General features: G+C 40.9%; 1 protein-coding gene across 4 annotated transcripts in view; it reads right to left on the reverse strand.

Annotated features, from left to right (window-relative positions):
- Positions 1 to 18,997, reverse strand: part of PIEZO2 (piezo type mechanosensitive ion channel component 2) — a 465,759-nt gene that overhangs the window by 45,785 nt on the left and 400,977 nt on the right. For 3 of the 4 annotated variants that reach the window (XM_075125316.1, XM_075125317.1, XM_075125315.1), the window contains 5 exons: positions 18,553 to 18,656; positions 15,061 to 15,172; positions 11,416 to 11,481; positions 5,598 to 5,764; positions 3,927 to 4,102 (listed from right to left, as the gene is read on the reverse strand). In XM_075125316.1, the coding sequence (XP_074981417.1) occupies positions 3,927 to 4,102; positions 5,598 to 5,764; positions 11,416 to 11,481; positions 15,061 to 15,172; positions 18,553 to 18,656 (625 nt within the window). Of the gene's footprint in view, positions 1 to 3,926; positions 4,103 to 5,597; positions 5,765 to 11,415; positions 11,482 to 15,060; positions 15,173 to 17,564; positions 17,664 to 18,552; positions 18,657 to 18,997 lie in introns of all 4 variants that reach the window. The other variant, XM_075125318.1, reaches the window with a different exon arrangement.

Consider the following 18,997-nt stretch of genomic DNA (forward strand, 5'->3'; position numbering starts at 1 on the left):
AGTGATGCAGCAGATGCACATACTCCACAAACACTACTGATACACAAACACGTAAATATCTATTTCCAGGAAAAGAGTTTGAGATTAGAAAATCAATTGTGACAATACTTCTGTTGTTCATTTATTAATGTGCCCTGGTGACATCTTATTTTGGGGAAACAAAGTTTTTTTCAAAGATTATATTAGTGGGTATACAACAACTGTCAAAATAGGCATTGTTATTTATCCTCTTGTCCAGTTTTGGTTCAGCATCACCATCAAAGTCTAAAGGTTTGAAAGAAGCAAGTGAGGTGTCACTCAAAAGCAGGGGGTGGGTGGAGGGGAAGAGGGAGGCAAAGAGGTTATTCCAACAAGAATTGATTGAATTTCAACGGTGGATACAATTTTACTACAGAGACTGAATTCAAATATTGAATTTACAAGAATTACATAATTTTTTTGTAATTATGTTTGGCAACTGACTTCCTTTTATAAAACAAAATTACCCTCCCCAACATATGGCTTTCATTGTTGTCAGCACACCAGCTAACACTGCCATATTGCTACTACACACTGCTAAACAGCTGATTTCAATTTCTACTGTACACCAGTACAGTATATATTGGGTAATGTGACTGAAATATTATTTAATGAAAATGGTTTTGTACCTATAAGTACTGTCTCTTTAAATGATCAGATGAATCCCAAGAGCCAAATTCTACCTCTCAGATAGCCATGTGAGACTCAAAGTAAAGTCAATGGGTCTTGCATTCAGGTGAGAGCAGAATTTGGCTGAATGACATTTTTCCTATACAATCTGACTCCAGTGAATTTTCAGACAACTCATGCAGGTGCTATTTCTCCTGGTAGTTAGCCATGAGGAAATGTGTGCTAGCTTTATTACTGCATGAAATAAAGAATTTTGACAGTTAAACTTCAGTAAATTATTGAATGTCTTATGAGTGCCAGCATTGACCCTGGGGTTTTTTTTACAGCCTGTGGAAATGCTGGGTAATTTTGTGGGTATTTTGTTTACGCACATTGCTTACACATTTTTATTTCAGATAGGTGTTCAGAGACTCAGTTACATTTACTTTTGAATAAACTCTGAAAGGAAGACAAGCCCTCTACTATTTTTAGCCTGTTAACCTCTTACCATATGTCATTAGTAAAAGCTGAGCAGAGTTACTGTACATACAAGCAACTGAGTTTGCAGGGGAGTATCAAGTGTGAGCGGGTACTGCCACGCTTCAGAGAAGAAGAAACTGCAGAAAGCAACTATCAGATTATCAGAGGTCTCCCTGACACTGTAGAATAGCTTCTGCAGGCTCTCAAAGGTCAAAAACGCATTGGACACAGAGAAAACAAAGGATGTTCTTGTAACACGTGGAACTGGATGAGTGAGAGTCTGTGCATGTGCGAAACAGCAAGGATGTGCTAAGCCTTTGGCACTGAACTCTGCAGCATCTCTCTCCAGGGAAGTGTGGAAAAGGAAGGTGGATTTACTCCTGCGGGGATTCTGCATTACTGTGTGCCCACAGAAAATGCCACCCCCCCACCCGCCACCTCGCCAGCAGAATCCCTGTGCTTCCCTGTGGAAAATGGCAGGGAAGCAATGGGAAGCCAAGGGGGGTGGGGGGAAGAGGCAACCATTGGCGCAGTTTTTTGGGGGGTGGGGATTTCCCCCTCCAAACAGAGGTGAGGCATGGGAGAGCACATGGGGTTACGTGCCACTGCCCCCACCCCCTGCCCATTTCTGCAAGCGCAGAGCTTCCCAGCTGAAGGAGGCTGAATCTGGGCTCTGCTGACTCTGCAGCTGAACACCACCTCCTGGATCCAAGTGCCAGTTGTACTCCTCCTGTGTGTTCTGGGAGCCTTCCTGTTTTTTGTGCAACAGTGAGTGCCTGCGGTGGGGCTGCATAATGGGAGGTGGGGGAAATGAGGGAAGGGGGGATGAGCGGGTGGGGAAAGAAGAAGGGTGGAATGGGGCTGGGAGAGGGAATGTGGGAGTGTGGGGAGGGGGATGGGGAATGGAGAAGTCAGGGAGGTGGATGAGGTGAAGAACAAAAGGGAATAGGGGAATCATGGGGAGAAGCAGGCATCCCTCGGCAGCAGCTAGGGCTCCCCCATTAAGCAAGCCCATTGAACTCTCACCCTGACAAGCCCTACCGCCCATACACCTGGATCCCTGTGATGAGCCCCCCACACCCAGACCCCCACCCCACTGATCCCCAACCAGCTGCACCTGGACCTCCGCCCCATGAAGCCCCACTCCCCCAGCACCCAGAGCCCTCCCACTGTGTCCCCCCACCCAGAGCCCACCGATGAGCCCCATTTCACCACACCCAGACCCCCTGCTGAGCCCCAACCACCTTCACCCTGCAGAATCCCATTGCCCCTGCACCCGGAATCCCACAACAAGCCCCAGTGCATCCAGATCTCCCACTGAGCTGCTCGCACCCAGACCGCCTCACACAGAAATCTCTCACCCCACACCAAGTCCCTCCACACTTGGATCCTACTGGGATGTACCTGCCCACCCACACCTGGTGCACCTGACGCAGAGGGGCAGAGCCCCAGGGTGTTCCTGAGGCAGACTCAGCCCTTGCACTGTGTCAGGGTCAGGTGCAGCCTCACTGCCAAGTCCCTGTACCAGGGGAGGTGTGGGCTTCAGTGTGATCTTCCACCTCAATGCAGCCAGTGGCCTGTGATCCTCACTGCCATGCTGGAGCCACATTTAATTATTGACAAATAACATTTGCAGAATTTTGCAGAATTTTAAAATATTGTGCACATATTTTTTAATTTTTTGGTGCAGAATTTTACATTTTTGGGTGCAAAATTCCCTCAGGAGTAGGGGTTGGTCAGGTAAATGGTGGGGGCACAGACATGAGCCCATAAACTGCACTTATCTAGTGGACCATTCCAAGACGAATGGAAAAAAGCAGCAGGGAGGCACTTCCAGGCCTCTGTGCCCTGCCTTTGTCTTGTGAGGGAAAATTATATTCCCTCAAACCCATGTAGTTTCCCAGTACAAAGTCCTTTTACTCAGGCTATGTGCAGGAGACCAGAATTTAACTGTCCAGAACAAAACATTTGTAATAAGGATGGAATTCCTTCATTCAGCACCTATTCTCACAATCAAAGTGAAATATCATGAGACTGTCTTCAGTGTATTAATCTCTAAAAGATAGTTCAAAAACCCTCTAGAAGCTTGTCATTTGGTATTGACATGCAGAGGAAAATTAGTTCAGCCAGATGTTCCTCCCAGAGCTTGGTGACCGTGTCGCCTTGGTAAAATATCCATGCAGCCCCTCAGGAAAAGGACTGAGGTCAAGGGTAAGAGGGAGCTGTACTAAGGAGTATGCCCCGACCCCCTTCAAAACTGCAGACAAATGGAGAGATAACGGTGCTTGAAGAAGCATTAACATGAGTGGCGTTCAGTGACTCACTCCCCTCTGCAGAGTCACAGACCATAATTGAGAGCACTGAGCCAATGACAGCATGACAATTGCTCCTACTGTAGAGTGTAGACAGGAATCATCCATGCAGCTGCCCAGTAACCATGAGGTTAGGGACCAGGATCCCTTCAGATTCCTGGCTTTGTCTTCCTTTTGGGGCTCTGCTCCATGCTCCCTGCCTACTTTGCGCTCCAACCAGGTCTGGTGGACTAGTGGTGGGTGGGGGTGGGAGGTTGGTGGCTGAGTTGGGAGAATAAGAATTAATTCGCTCCCTTTGTGCACTTTTGCACAGAGGGAAACACGTGGGTCTGTCAATTTGATCATCTTTTATCTACTGTACAGTGACTGATAAATCTGATAAATCAAAGGGTTCTTCAGCTTCAGATGTGAAGTCCAACATTATGAAATAATTTCTTAAAATAATTTCTGTCACATGATTTTTCTATCTATACAAAAAACAAGCGTTTTGTTTTTACAATAAAATACCTGGAAATACTGTCATGAGAAGCAGCTGAATCTAAACTATCCATCCTCTCAGATGCCTGTAAACTAGAATCTTGACCAGGATTTTCATCAATTATGTCCAGTCCTGATTCCTTGGAAAGCTTCATCATATGGTTCTGGTAATACATATGGATGCTCTCACGAGTTGGAACATTCCCCTGAGAAAGAGAGAAGAGCTATAGTAAGGCATTTGTGTTGTGTGATATTTTGGTTTCTTCAGTCATTTGGCTGCATGAAATGAGTCTTTGCAAAGAACAAACTGGCAAAAGCCCAAATTTCCTCAAGCCCATTTCAGACAAAGTCAGATTATGATCTCACTTACAAAGGCATAATTATGGGGTAACTCCATTGGAGTTTCTCCAGATTTACAAAGGTGTAATTGAGATAAAAATTTGTTCATAAAACTGTCCATGTAGAAAGAGGCTTCACTATCTATTCGCTCAATGACTTCCTGGTCCAATTTGTCAACAAAAGGATGGTTTCATTCACTGTAAGCACAACCCGGTGCACAGGAGCCAAGCAGAGTTCTTTCTGTCTATCGCAACTTTATTGATGTTTCCTAAGGCCAGACAGTATCCAACTCACTCCACCAATAGCTGTATAGACTTTGGAGCACGCATTGAGTAAGAAGTTTGTTATTTTGCAAAGTCATTTTTCTGAGTTTTATTGAGACTTCATGCACAGATTTCCTTAGGTCAGTAAAGCGATCAATTATAAACTACATGAAAATATGTTGGTCTGTCCCTTTGTTAGTATTGTTACTTCTTCAAATTTCAGTTCTCTCCCTCTAAATTAAATTTGATTAAAAACTTTCTAATTTGAAATTTTGACAAAATTTGAAATTTTGACAAAATTTGACATTTTAACCAAAAGTTTTGGGGAATTTTTTTTAAAATACTATTTACCCACTGCTTCTGCAGTGAAATTATAATCAAGTGTCTGTGACATTATAACCCTTTGCCTTTTAAATATTTATAAAGGCACACATACAGCATTATAGCTTTTTTTGTAGGACCATAATGAAGAAGAATGACTGTGAAAGCAAAAGCACTCTATGTTTTAAATGTATATACAGGAGTGACTATATTAATTTATATGATAAGCCACACATGCCCAGTGTGAACTGCATTTCTAGGACTCTGAGCAGATCCAGACTGAGTCGAATTCTTGAGCATTTATGTTGTGCCTTACTCTCTCCTGATGTGATTTCTGAATGTCTACTATAAATCCCTCTCTTCAATGGGAGTTTCAGAATTAAATCCCCGAGAACATTTGTTTTTCCAATCAGCCGCTTTGGGCTCAGAGACAGAGTGCTGAAACTATTTTTATAGTGGGGCTGCTGAGACCCATTGAATCACACTGTAAACAACGTATATGATGGAAACCACTTCAAGGGAAGGGATGCTGCAGCACCCTTAGTTCCAGCACATATTCTCAAAGTCACAGTTCTCAAGATTTATCTGTTTTTGTTTTTTTGAAATAGAACACAACGAGGATTACAGAATTCATACTATTTCTAAAATCTGTGTAAGTGAGACTTTTACAAATATCCATCTCTAGTACACTGCCTCAAATTAAGTTGAAACAATAAACCTCTCATTTATCACTGCAATGCAAATGGTACGAGCAAAAGTAAAGCACAACGTATGTTACCTTTTTAATTTCCCTGGTCAGCATACATCTCTCAATTCTCAGTACAGTAGAGATATCAATGTGCTCTCTTGAAATGGAATTGAGCCAAGCTGTAAAACTATCTAGCGTTGCCAGGAAAAGGACCCAGGTGAACTTCAAAATATTAAATATTCTTTTGATGATATTATCTGAGAGGGGAGAAAAGTGACAGAGTTAATGAACATAAGCTTATTTTATTCACATTATGATCCTGTTCTGACATTTCACAACAGCTTGTTCAATTTTTACTTTATTGAATATAATAATCCAGGCTGCAAGACCTTTCTATATCAGAAGCAGGAATGTTTGGAAATGCCTGAAAGCCATGTGGTTTGTTGGGGCTATTTTCCTACCTTTCTATGGCCATGACTAAATGTGAACACGCAGGAAACTTAAAGTGAATCAACTAAAGGTGTGAAGTCAATGTGCATAAGTTAATACATATTAATACCCCCACCTACCTCCCCAACGTGGCTGCTCTCATTCAGGAGTAAAATGGCCTTAATTTGCTGTAACTTAGTCCTGGGGGTTTAACTTTGACTTCACACCTTTAGTCAATTTGCCTGAAGTTTCCTGAGTGTTCCTGTGTAGACATGGTCTGTCTGTCTGACTAGTGTTTGTAATCTTGGAATGCCTTTTTCCCCTCTAAAAGATTGATCCTGATAGTCACATAAGTAATTGTCACCAGCTTCAGAGGAACTCCTCAACTGTGGAAGGGTTTTGCAGGGTAAAGCCCTCAGGGCTAAGCATCTCCTGAGAGGTGCAGACACCCTCAGTTCCATCAGCTTAATGGAAGTTGTGGGCACTCAGCACCTTGTAGAACTGGGCACTTTATTCATCCATCCGGCACATGCATTTTCTTCTGTCCAGCGGAATTTCTCCTAGCCAGTTCTCCATTCATGCCTTGACCTTGTTAGCCTGAGCTGGTATCTTTGACCTGCCTACAGTTATTACTCTTGTATCTGGGCTACACTGCCTCATCTTATGAGCCCTCTCTTTCTCATATATTCTTGCAACGTGTAATCAGTTGACTTCTACTCTCAAGTCGCTTCACGAGCTGAGATCTTACATATATATTCCTCTTCCACAATAAGACATTGCAAGGACTGGTGGTTAACAACTACTGCGTCTAAACACAAAACAGTAGTTTTAGTTGGATTTCTTTTTATGGTTTCAATTCAGCAAACTTGGATTGAGGAGTACTTTCTGACTTGAATAGGATCTGTTGGCACTATCAGTGGTACTTCTCATATGGGTAGGTGCTCCTTTGGGTATTTAGGGGTTTATAGAATACCCCATAAATAGGGGTTTATGCCACTATTTGCAACCCATCTCCATCCCTCCTGCTCATAGTTTGACAGTGCTTTATGTGCTGCTCTTTCCAAAGCAAAATCTAGCCCTATGCTGTGGTTTCCAAATCTGAAAGAACCAGATATATGTATCTAATGCTGACCAAGTGGAAGAATCTGCAATATGCAGCTAGAAGTTTACAATATGTGTTACGGAACAGACCTATGTCAGCATTATAGCTCTGCTGTTGAGAAGCTTTTTAACAGTGTCAGTACCCAATGTCACCAGACTATGTTGCTCAGCACTTTGGGGTGTGAGTAGTTTGTGTTTTGAAAGGCATGCAAAAGTTGTACACTAACAAAGTAATATGCAGTAGATATCTAGAAATGTTAAAAACAGATGAAATTTCTAATTCAGGGAGCCACCCCACTGCCAAATGATTCCATTGACCCTCCCTCCATCTCCTCACTTTTTTTGCATTATCATTATCCAATTGCTGTTTTCACTTCCAGTGCTTTTCTGTAATATATGGGTTTGGAGGGATTTTATTATTTACTTACCGAAGCATTATTCCTACATACTTTGAGGTACTCATCTCTGGGCTAACCAAAATCTTGTCACTATAAGTTAAAGGTAAAGTTTAATTTTTGTTTCTGATGAGCACTGCCATTTGCCTAAACTTGAGATATAGACGCCGACTCTGTGGGTGCTCCAGGGTTGGAAAAAAAATAGTGGGTGCTCAGCACCCACTGGCAGTCCCCCCAGTCAGCTCCTCCCCCTTCCCCCCAGACCTCCCGCTCACCAGAGATCAGCTGTTGAGCAGCATGCAGGAGTGCTTGGAGGGAGGAGCAAGGGTGGGGTGTGCTCAGGGTGTGGAACTTGGCAGGGCAGGGGTGGGAAGAGGCGGGGTTGGGGTGGAGGTTTGGGGGAAGGGGTAGAGTGGATGGCAGGGCCTGGGGTGGAGCGGGGGTCGAGCACCCCCCCGGCAACTCATAAAGATGGCGCCTATGACTTCACATGTACTCATGCACAATTTAAAAGAAAATGTGATTCTCTATCTCTCACATACACACAGAGCATGTATGCAGACAGTATAAAATGTGTTGAAACATGCCCTCACAATTGTTGGGGTACCATTTGCACAGTTGAGATTAATTGTGTGGCAGTCTCTGTTCACTTACAAACAAGAAGTCTATTTTACTATTCAGCTATTATAGGTATCCTATAGTCTCACTGAGATGCTTTGCCAATGACTTCCAATTTAATCTAGAAGGTCATTTTTCTTTCAGGGTTGGAGGCAATTTAGTATACATTTTTAATGAGTTTGTGGCTGTTCTGTTCTCTGTCACTTTTTAAAAACAATCTTTTGGGGATCAATCACATGTAAACATCTTCAGAAAGGGAAAGATATTTATTTTCTTGAGAGACTGTAATACTTAAAGGGTCAAATACCGAGAGAGAATGAACACCTGCTGCCCCCATTGACTTCAATGGGAGAAGCAGGTGCCTAGCAATTTGGTCCAAAGCTGTTAACTAGAATAACCCTTTCTAATAATTTTTCCTTCCAGTTTTGGTAACACTTTCTTCAATGAATTTTATCTAGGGGATGTGTGAAACAGTTAAAAGCAAATATGAAAGATGCTACATGCTTGCTCCAATCAAACCCAATGATAATCCAATTAGCATAATATTTCCCTTTCCTCAACCCTCATCAGACCATCCACATTCATTGAAATTCATCTCAGTATGTTAGTGGACCAAGCTACGCCATGAGATAGTAAAAGCTGGAAGAAAGTAAGAACCTTTTCTTCTTTTGAGAAGTGCTCATCTTGTGGGAAAGGGACAAGGTATCTCATGCTTCTGATCTTTGCTACCTTGTGGTTCACTCTGCGGCACAAGTTTTGCCGGAGAGTAGAGTGCCCTTTCCATTATAAATACAGGAGATAAATAGCTCTAGAAGAGAAGGTCACACTGCAGCAGGTGAGAATTGGTCAAGTCCCAGACTGCTGCGCTGGGCATCACAACATGGGGAATAGATGGCCAGCCCTCTGTGGAGAAAGAGGTGGTTAGGGTCTATTTAGAAAAGCTGGACGTGCACAAGTCCATGGGGCCGGATGAGTTGCATCCGAGAGTGCTAAAGGAATTGGTGGCTGTGATTGTAGAGCCATTGGCCATTATCTCTGAAAACTCATGGTGAACGGGGGAAGTCCCGGATGACTGGAAAAAAGCTAATGTAGTGCCAATCTTTAAAAAAGGGAAGAAGGAGGATCCTGGGAACTACAGGCCAGTCAGCCTCACCTCAGTCCCCGGAAAAATCATGGAGCAGGTCCTCAAAGAATCAATCCTGAAGCACTTACATGAGAGGAAAGTGATCAGGAACAGTCAGCATGGATTCACCAAGGGAAGGTCATGCCTGACTAATCTAATCGCCTTCTATGATGAGATTACTGGTTCTGTGGATGAAGGGAAAGCAGTGGATGTATTGTTTCTTGACTTTAGCAAAGCTTTTGACACAGTCTCCCACAGTATTCTTGTCAGCAAGTTAAAGAAGTATGGGCTGGAGGAATGCACTATAAGGTGGGTAGAAAGTTGGCTAGATTGTCGGGCTCAACGGGTAGTGATCAATGGCTCCATGTCTAGTTGGCAGCCGGTGTCAAGTGGAGTGCCCCAGGGGTCAGTCCTGGGGCCAGTTTTGTTCAATATCTTCATAAATGATCTGGAGGATGGTGTGGATTGCACTCTCAGCAAATTTGCGGATGATACTAAACTGGGAGGAGTGGTAGATAAGCTGGAGGGCAGGGATAGGATACAGAGGGACCTATGGACAAATTGGAGGATTGGGCCAAAAGAAATCTGATGAGGTTCAATAAGGATAAGTGCAGGGTCCTGCACTTAGGACGGAAGAACCCAATGCACAGCTACAGACTAGGGACCGAATGGCTAGGCAGCAATTCTGCGGAAAAGGACCTAGGGGTGACAGTGGATGAGAAGCTGGATATGAGTCAGCAGTGTGTCCTTGTTGCCAAGAAGGCCAATGGCATTTTGGGATGTATAAGTAGGGGCATAGCGAGCAGATCGAGGGACGTGATCGTCCCCCTCTATTCGACATTGGTGAGGCCTCATCTGGAGTACTGTGTAGTTTTGGGCCCCACACTACAAGAAGGATGTGGATAAATTGGAGAGAGTCCAGCGAAGGGCAACAAAAATGATTAGGGGTCTGGAACATATGACTTATGAGGAGAGGCTGAGGGAACTGGGATTGTTTAGTCTGCAGAAGAGAAGAATGAGGGGGGATTTGATAGCTGCTTTCAACTACCTGAGAGGTGGTTCCAGAGACTATTCTCAGTGGTAGAAGAGGAAGGACAAGGAGTAATGGTCTCAAGTTGCAGTGGGGGAGGTTTAGGTTGGATATTAGGAAAAACATTTTCACTAGGAGGGTGGTGAAACACTGGAATGCGTTACCTAGGGAGGTGGTAGAATCTCCTTCCTTAGAAGTTTTTAAGGTCAGGCTTGACAAAGCCCTGGCTGGGATGATTTAATTGGGGATTGGTCCTGCTTTGAGCAGGGGGTTGGACTAGATGACCTCCTGAGGTCCCTTCCAACCCTGATATTCTATGATTCTATGATTCTAAGGCTAGACTGAAGGGGAAGTCACCTTCTTCTATTCACACCACCTGAAGTCAAGGAGCCAGTCCTGAGGATCTGACCCACATTGTTAGTTTTAGGATGTGGCATAGCTGTACTAATTTCCTAAGCCAGAGAAACCCCTTACCAGCTTATCGTTATTGGCCAAGTTGTTGACTGCCTCTTGCGAGGTGCTGAGCACTCTCAAGTTCCATTGGGAATTAGAATCAATGGGATTTAAGGGCATTTATTACCCTGCAGGAGACATTCAACATTTTGCAGTATTGGTCTCTAACTGAGCCAGAACAGGGTGCTCAGCAGTGCACAAATAATATAAATATAAGGTCCTGGCTCTACTGGCCTTAAAATTTGAATGTCAGATCCTGCACAATAAAAGTCAACAGAAGTTTTGGCATTGACTTGAACGGAAGCAGGACTGGATCCTAAGACAGGCGTAAAACAGTACACAAATGTATAATACAGATACATCCACCGGCCAGAAGACTATGCAAATGTTGATGTCTGTTTGTGTACATAGGTTGCGGAAGAGCTTGAGAGTATTTGCTTCTATTGTGAAAGACCTTTTGCTTGGGATTTTTAAAACTACTGGATAAAACACCTGAAAGTGAGAACACTTCTGTACTGTCAGGGAAGTGGACTGGATGATTTAATAGTCATTATCTCTTCCTCTGTGATTCCATGAATGAAATGTCTGTATTTGGTTAGACTAGAGTCGGTTGTGATTCTGACTAAAGAGACGAAAGCTGGAGAGAATCACGTTGCTTGTATGTTGCCCTTGGGTGACTCACACATTGACCAACGCCATTTATCCCTGCAATCACAATTACAATGCAATACTGGTGCAGCCTTTCTTCCGCCTGCATACCTGGCCCATCTGATTTCTTTTTGACAGGTTCATCGTCTCTCTCTTCATGTTCTACATCTGTAGCACCTGCCAAATTAAAATATAAGCAATGAGTAAAGCCTTTCCCCCAGAGGTTAACATGTAAATCCCACTAGAATTGAAGCGAGATTTCATGCTTATTAAAAAGTACTTGGATCCATCCTGTCTTAGCAGAACAGGTTTCTCCAGATCTCACACGATCCAAGTGAGGGAAAACATTCTAACAACGCAGTTGGAGCTGGTCCATGAATGATACTGGTTTATTTTTTGTAAGGACATTTTGTTTATCAATTACCTTAAAAGCCAGATCCTTAGATGGTGTAAATCAGTGCAGTCACGTAAATTTCAATCAAGTTATGCCTGTTTACAGCTGCTGAAGATCTAGCCTTAAAAGTTTGCTTGTTAATCCTCTAGAAAGTTTAATATGCTAGAATACTTTTTTAACCTACTTTTGCCTTTAACTCATTGAACTCTATACTGTCATGCTGATTGAGAATAAATGAATTGACAACAGCATGAAGATGGACCTGATTAGCTGAAACAAAGCAGAAGGGTTGTTTTGAATCCATCATGTGCTGTTTTATTTAAGTATAAGTGGAACAGTCAGTATAGTGCAGATATTTGTCATTAAAAAAATCACAGACATGACTAAGTGGGTCAAAGAAGTGATCCAATAGTATCTGATACCTGAACATAGCTGTTGTAGCTTCAGTGACAGAAGATAATTCAATAAGTACCAGAGGAAGATACCAGATAGAGGGACTTCTAATGTAACTACTTCAGGATGAATGTTTTTTTCTAACACACATTGGCAAGAATACTTCTGGTGAGTATTTCTGTTTTTTTAATAGCAAAAACTCAAGAGTTGCAAATCACTTACAAACTGTTTATGTACTCTAAAATGTTTAGTTTTGTGACGCTAAGAAAAGAATGTTAAATTTGAATGTATTTTCATTGCTGCCTGCCAAATGCATTGTGAATTTAACTGCTGCCGGAAAATGTGTGAATCTACCACAATGAAGTATTCTACATGAAAACTGAAAAATAATTCTTCATTTTTCATGTCTGTATGCCAACTCAAGAACTTCTTTTCAGACAATGTGAAACTGGCCATTAAAATTGGCAAATACAGCAAAAATACTGTGTGACTATTCATTTGAATTTTTATATAGATTCATTTGAACTGTGTTAGCTCTTCTATTGTGTTTGCTTTACATATATACATATATTGTAAGGAACAAGTTTACCGGCAAGAACGTTCATAGAAACAATTTTTAAGAGAATATTAGCTAATGTTTGCATAATACAAATTTTGAATTGCAAATTCAAGTCGTTGCAATGGAAAAGTTATGCTCATCAATTTTGGTCTTTGGTGATAAGTGAATCCATTCTACATAAGCTCTTCTTTTAATACATATATTTTTCCGGGGGCATTCCTCGCTTACAAAATAACCTCCCAACTAGTCTCTAGCTTCCTAGATTATGCAGCTTCACACAAAAGGAGGCTTTTTCAAGAAAAAAGGATTCGGAGCATAGCTATCTGTGCTGAGTCAAAGCAATATAGGGCTAGAAGGGACCTCTAGGGGTCATCAAGCACAGCCCCCTGCTCTGAAGCAGGCCCAAGTCAATTCAGACCATCCCTGACAGGTGTTTGTCCAACTGGTTCTTAAAAACCTCCAATGACAGGGATTACACAGCCTCCCTTGGAAGCCTATTCCAGAGCTTAACCACACTTATAGTTAGAAAGCTTTTTCAAATATCTAACCTAAATCTCTCTTTCTTCTGATTAAACCCATTATTTCTTGTCCTTCCTTCAGTGGACTCAGAGAACAATTGATCCCCATCCTCTTTATAACAGACCTTAACATATTTGAAGACTTATCAGGTCTCCCCTCAATCTTTCCCCCCCCCCCCCCCCCAAGCCGAAACATGGCCAATTTTTTTAAGGTCAGGTTTTTTAAACATTTTATCATTTTTGTGGCTCTTCTCTCCAATTTGTCCACATCTTTTCTAAAGTGTGGCACCCAGAATTGGACATGCTATTCCAACAGAGGCCAAACCAGTGCTAAGTAGAGCAGGACAATTATCTCCCACATCTTACACAGGACATTTCTGTTAAAAGACCCCAGAACTATCCTAGCCTTTTTTGCAATTGCATTGCATTGTTTACTCATATTTAATTTGTGATCCACTATAATACCCAGATCATTTTTTAGCAGTATTACCACCTAGCCAGTTATTCCCTGTTTTGTAGTTGTGCACTTGATTCTTCCTTCGAAAGTGAAGTACTTTGCACTTAACTTTATTGGATTTCATCTTGTTTATTTCAGACCGACTCTCCAATTTGGGGGGAGGGATAGCTCAGTGGTTTGAGCATTGGCCTGCTAAACCCAGGGTTGTGAGTTCAATCCTTGAGGGGGCCATTTAGGGATCTAGGGCAAAAACTGGGGATTGGTCCTGCTTTGAGCAGGGGGTTAGACTAGATGACCTTCTGAGGTCCCTTCCAACCCTGACAGTCTATGATTCTATGATTTGTCAAGGCCATTTTGAATTCTAATACTGTCCTCCACAGTGCTTTGCAACCTTTCCCACCTTGGTGTCCTCTGCTAATTTTATTAAGCCTACTCTCAACTCCATTAATTAACCCAAGTCATTGATGAAAATATTGAATATTACTGAACCCAGGACTGACCCTGCTGGGATCTCACTCGATATAACCTCCCAGTTTGACAGTGAACCACTGATAACTACTCTTTGAGTATGGCTTTTCAACTAATTGTGTGCACCCACCTTAAAGTAATTTCATCTAGACCACATTTCCCTAGTTTGCCTATGAGAATGTCATGTGGGACTGTAACAAAAGCATTACTAAAATCAAGATATATCACATTTACTGCTTCCCAGGTATTCACTAGGCCAGTAACCCTGTCCAAGAAGAAAATTAGGTTGGCCTTACATGATTTGTTTTTGACAAATCCATGCTGGCTATTGCTTAAAATTTTATAATCTTCTAGGTGCTTATAAATTGCTTGTTTAATAATTTATTCCAGTATCTTTCCAGGTATCAAAGTTAGGCTGGCCAATCTATAATTCCCTGGGTCCTCTTTGTTCCCCCTTTTAAAGATACGCACTATGTTTGTCCTTCTCCAGTCCTCTGGGACCTCACCCATCCTCCATGAGTGCTCAAATATAATTGTTTCAGCTAGTTCTTTAAGTACACTAGGATGAATTTCATTAGGTCCTGCTGATTGGAATACATCTAAGATATATATATATCTTATATATATATATATATAAATATTCTTTAACTTGTTCTTTCCCTATTTAGGCTTGTGTTCCTTCCTCCTTGCTGTTACATGTTAAGTGACTGGTCACAATTCATCTTTTTAGTGAAGACTGAAGCAAAACAGGTCAGCACAGTATACAGAACATTATACAGTGTCTTCCAGGTAAAGACACAAGGCAAACTCAGTTCAGCACAAAGCACTCCTCCTATTCCCCTGGCAGAATTGAGAGCATTCTGTGATAGTATGGTTGCCTGCCACACCAGGGATTGAAAGAAGAATACGTTTTTGCTTCTTTGTTTGTTTAAAGGGGACTTCAGAAGACCATCCAAAGCATACACACCATCCCCAGATCCTTTTCGCCTTCGCTTGTCTTCCTTCCCAAACTTTTTCTTCTCTTTGCGCCTCTGTCGAAGTGCAGTTTTAGGATCAGTAATCCAGGCCTGATACACAAACTGGAGGAAGCAATTCATTTATTTCAAGGTTCTTCATGTTTTGAAAGTAAACAGTAAAATAAACTACACACAGGAATACATATTTAGGGTAAACACAGGGGTAAGCAAACATTTTGAATCTCAATCCAAACACCTTCCCTGCAGATCTGCTGAGTTTTCTTGAACTATTTTTGTCAACATGAAACCAAATGTGAAAATGTTTGTGGGTGAACCAAGTTTCATAAGAACCCACAAAAATTAATGTTCTGGGAATTAAATTTGGGGATTAACACAGTGTTGTACATAGGGCTCACTTCCCCCAAATCTTTCTAATGTATATTTCTACTTTATCAGCATTACAAGTAAGGTGCAATGAAACAGAAACTTTAACAGCAGGTGTTATAACCAATAATCTAAAACATCAAAAATTGCTATTAATATTTCAATGCTAGTATTTGTGTCAGTAAATTTAATACACTTTATGTGATTTTCTTTCTATCTGAGGATTACAGACAGAGGTCTAGTAGTCTATGAATAGTCTACAACTAATAGCCAGGAAACTCCTGAGTTTTCATCCTCATTTTGACAATAAACTTTCTCTGTTGCTTTGGGTAAGTCACTTAACCTTTCTGCCTCAGTTTCTCTATCTGGAAAATGGAGATAATAATACTTACCTGCATCCATGGGATTTCATGGGGATGTATGAGCTAACAAGCCAAATCCTGCTCACCATACTCATATTAATCTGATTTCCGTGAGTGAGTAAACAGGAGTTTGTCCAATGTTTATTAAATGCTGTAGCAGTGCTAAGTATTATTACCATGTAGTATTAGTTTGAATAGCTTTGCTAAGGGTGTGGGGGAAGGTTACTGATAAAAGCAATTATATTTTATTTTTTTCCAGCACAGTATAACATGAAGCAAGAACTAAAGGCATTAAACACTATTTCCTAGCAATTTGAGACAAAAGATGTGTTTTTGTTTTTCTACGATTTTCATTCAAAAATGAAAATAATTTGCAACTGGCATTCTTCATTTCTAGTCAACAGAAGTTGTTAAGCAAGAAGCACATGATTTCATGCATGAGGGGAAAATAAAGCAAACCAATACAAGCATGCACACAACAACATGAGCACACCTGTGTCTCAGGGAAGCTGGAATTGTCCATTACAGGAAATAACATTGTAAATGTTCCTTTTGTTTATTTGTTTTTGCTATTTTATGAACAGAAATCACTCTGAGGTCTTCCAAACACAATCTTAAGAACTTTCACAAAATTGGCTTTTCGCTGCATTTACAGAAAAAGAAATCTTCTGACTGGTTCTGATTTGTGAATGTGCGCTCAGTAATTGCGAGGGGGAAATGATCTGGTACAGAAGAGAAGCTGGTCTCCTTCCTAGTTTCTCAAGGTCAGCTATTTTCTTTTTACTAGGCTGCTTTGTCCAATGCAAATACCATGTGAAAAATGTCTTGGCATAGAAGGCATGGAATCCTCTTTGCTTTTTAAGGCGTGTTTGTTAATGGAGAGTGATCTAGAGGTATGTTTATCCAATTTTAATAATGACTTGACCTAACATACCATTTTGGACACTATAGGTGAGGCACTGTCAAAGGCTACTATTGAACAGCTTGCAATCATACTGTAAATAGATGAGAACATAGTGATGATGGAACAGACTGAGATAATGGGGGAAAGGAAGACTGAAGGAAAGAAATGAAATTAATAAACTGACTATAACTCTAGTTACGTTAAACGACAGGGTATTTCAACTTCTGCCAGGGAAAACATATATCTTGCTTTAGAATTTCAGTAGTGGACAACACTTGACAAGCAAGAACTTATAGGCTTATGGTTTGGTGTGGTTAATCAATAACGCATTTAGTGCTTACTCTAAAGTAGTATCATGTTGTGTATATGGAGTGCATTACCATGAGCACTATAAAAGGCTGGAATGTGCTAAATTTATTTGAGGAAGACAAAAGAAAATGCTAAGGATGCACAGATCAGATTTATGATGACCTAGACCAAGAAAATAAAGTGCTAGGACAATGAGTTTGGGACAGAATGTGTATTTTGTTAGTTTACTTTTAAGATCTTACCACACTGTCTAAAGATGCATGCAACTTGATGTGACCCTCTTACAATACCTTAGGCAGTAATATCAAAAGAAAACAAAAATTTGGATCTGCATTTTCTCTGAGGTCATAGTTAAAATAGGACAGACAACTTATTGTAGTTTGCGCACTTCAAATAGTTCAACTGATGACATTTAATATGTAAAAAGCTTTGGACTCTCACAGCTCCTCAGACAGTTCATACAAGAGGGAAAATGCAGGCAAGGGCAGTTGGGTACATTATACCAGAATATTACGTAATGAGGGCACATATTGCACACTAGTGAAATGGCAAATACCTTTGCTGCTCTGATTAAATACTGGAGAATAGTTTTGGGCAGTTTAATGACAGACTTTGGCAAGGCTAAAATGGCTGAAGCAAATTTCCCAATAGCTCTCTACAAAGAAGGACAAAGGAAGAGCAATTAGTAGAAAAAAAGGAAAAGTATTAATAAAAAGTTACCTTTTGTATGATTGTAATTATATACTTGTTATTAAAGGGTTTACATTACTTGAAAACAATGTGATAAAAAGACAACATGTGCTATTTGCTCTAAACTTTCAGCTAGATAATTATTGAGCTTTTTGTATTATCCTAATAAATAAAATGCTTATATAAAACATTATCTTTAAGTCCATAAATGTAAACCCTAGTGAATGGTCAAGCTGATAAGGATATCATTATAAGCCCATGACAGATGACTGTTAGAGGCAATTTATGGTAAAGGCAAATATAGCAGTTAAAAGTAAATATTTAGTAGGGTCTATAACAAACAGCAAGTTAAAGGTTAGTATTGTGCTAATAATGCTACACACATACACAGTGATGGAAGTTGTATGGAACGTGGAAAGCTGACCAAGCAGTTGACAAGCTACTCACAAGCTAACGTACTATTCTGCCTCCTCAACTCCACTCTCTGGCAAAAATGCACAGTATTAAGAGCCTTATTCCACCCTCAGTTCTCATGTGCACAACTGGAGATGTGTGCATGGATCAAGAGCCTTATATGGTCACAGCTCCTAGGTACAGGTAGGATCCTCTACTCTTAGAAATCAATGATTTCAGTCTCGAACGGTAACGTTTTAACAATATGAAAAACAAAGGACAATGTCAAGTATTTGAGACATCAAATGTGGGTTTTGTTTAAAAGCTAAAACATCTGGCACCACCTAATATTAACAATTACGGTCAACTTTAATGTATGAGAGTATGTTAGGAGATGCTTATATCTTAACTCAAGCTCTCTCAGTAAGAACTTCAACTGACAAGCACATTACGTAAAATACCTGGAATGCAGATCTTCGCCGAGGTTCTTCATCATCTTTTTTTTCATCCTCCTCCTCTTCTTCGCTATCCGTCTCAAATAAATAATAATCTCCACTTCTGACCACTAAATGAAACAAAATATTTGCTTATTTCTTGTAAAAAAGGAGCTCTAGGCTGAGCTGAGCCAAAGATGTATAAATAACCAGCCAGTCATTAATGGACTCCAAAGCAGGAGAAATGGAGATGAAACAAGAGATGAACAGGACTCAGTGTCAGACAGATTATTTGGTGTTAGAGTATGTGGTACTTTGGGCATGACAGAGATAAGAATAAGCTAAGAAAACATCACCACAAAGAGGAACAGGGCTGGCAAAATGTAAAGAAAAAGCTTGAAGTAGACCAAGTTATTACATTAAAATATTTGACAGGAACTTGATACATAATTAAACCTAAATGTATCCAGGA

This window comes from Caretta caretta, chromosome 2 (genome assembly GCF_965140235.1).
Source record: "Caretta caretta isolate rCarCar2 chromosome 2, rCarCar1.hap1, whole genome shotgun sequence".
In the NCBI taxonomy this organism is placed as follows: Eukaryota; Metazoa; Chordata; order Testudines; family Cheloniidae; genus Caretta; species Caretta caretta.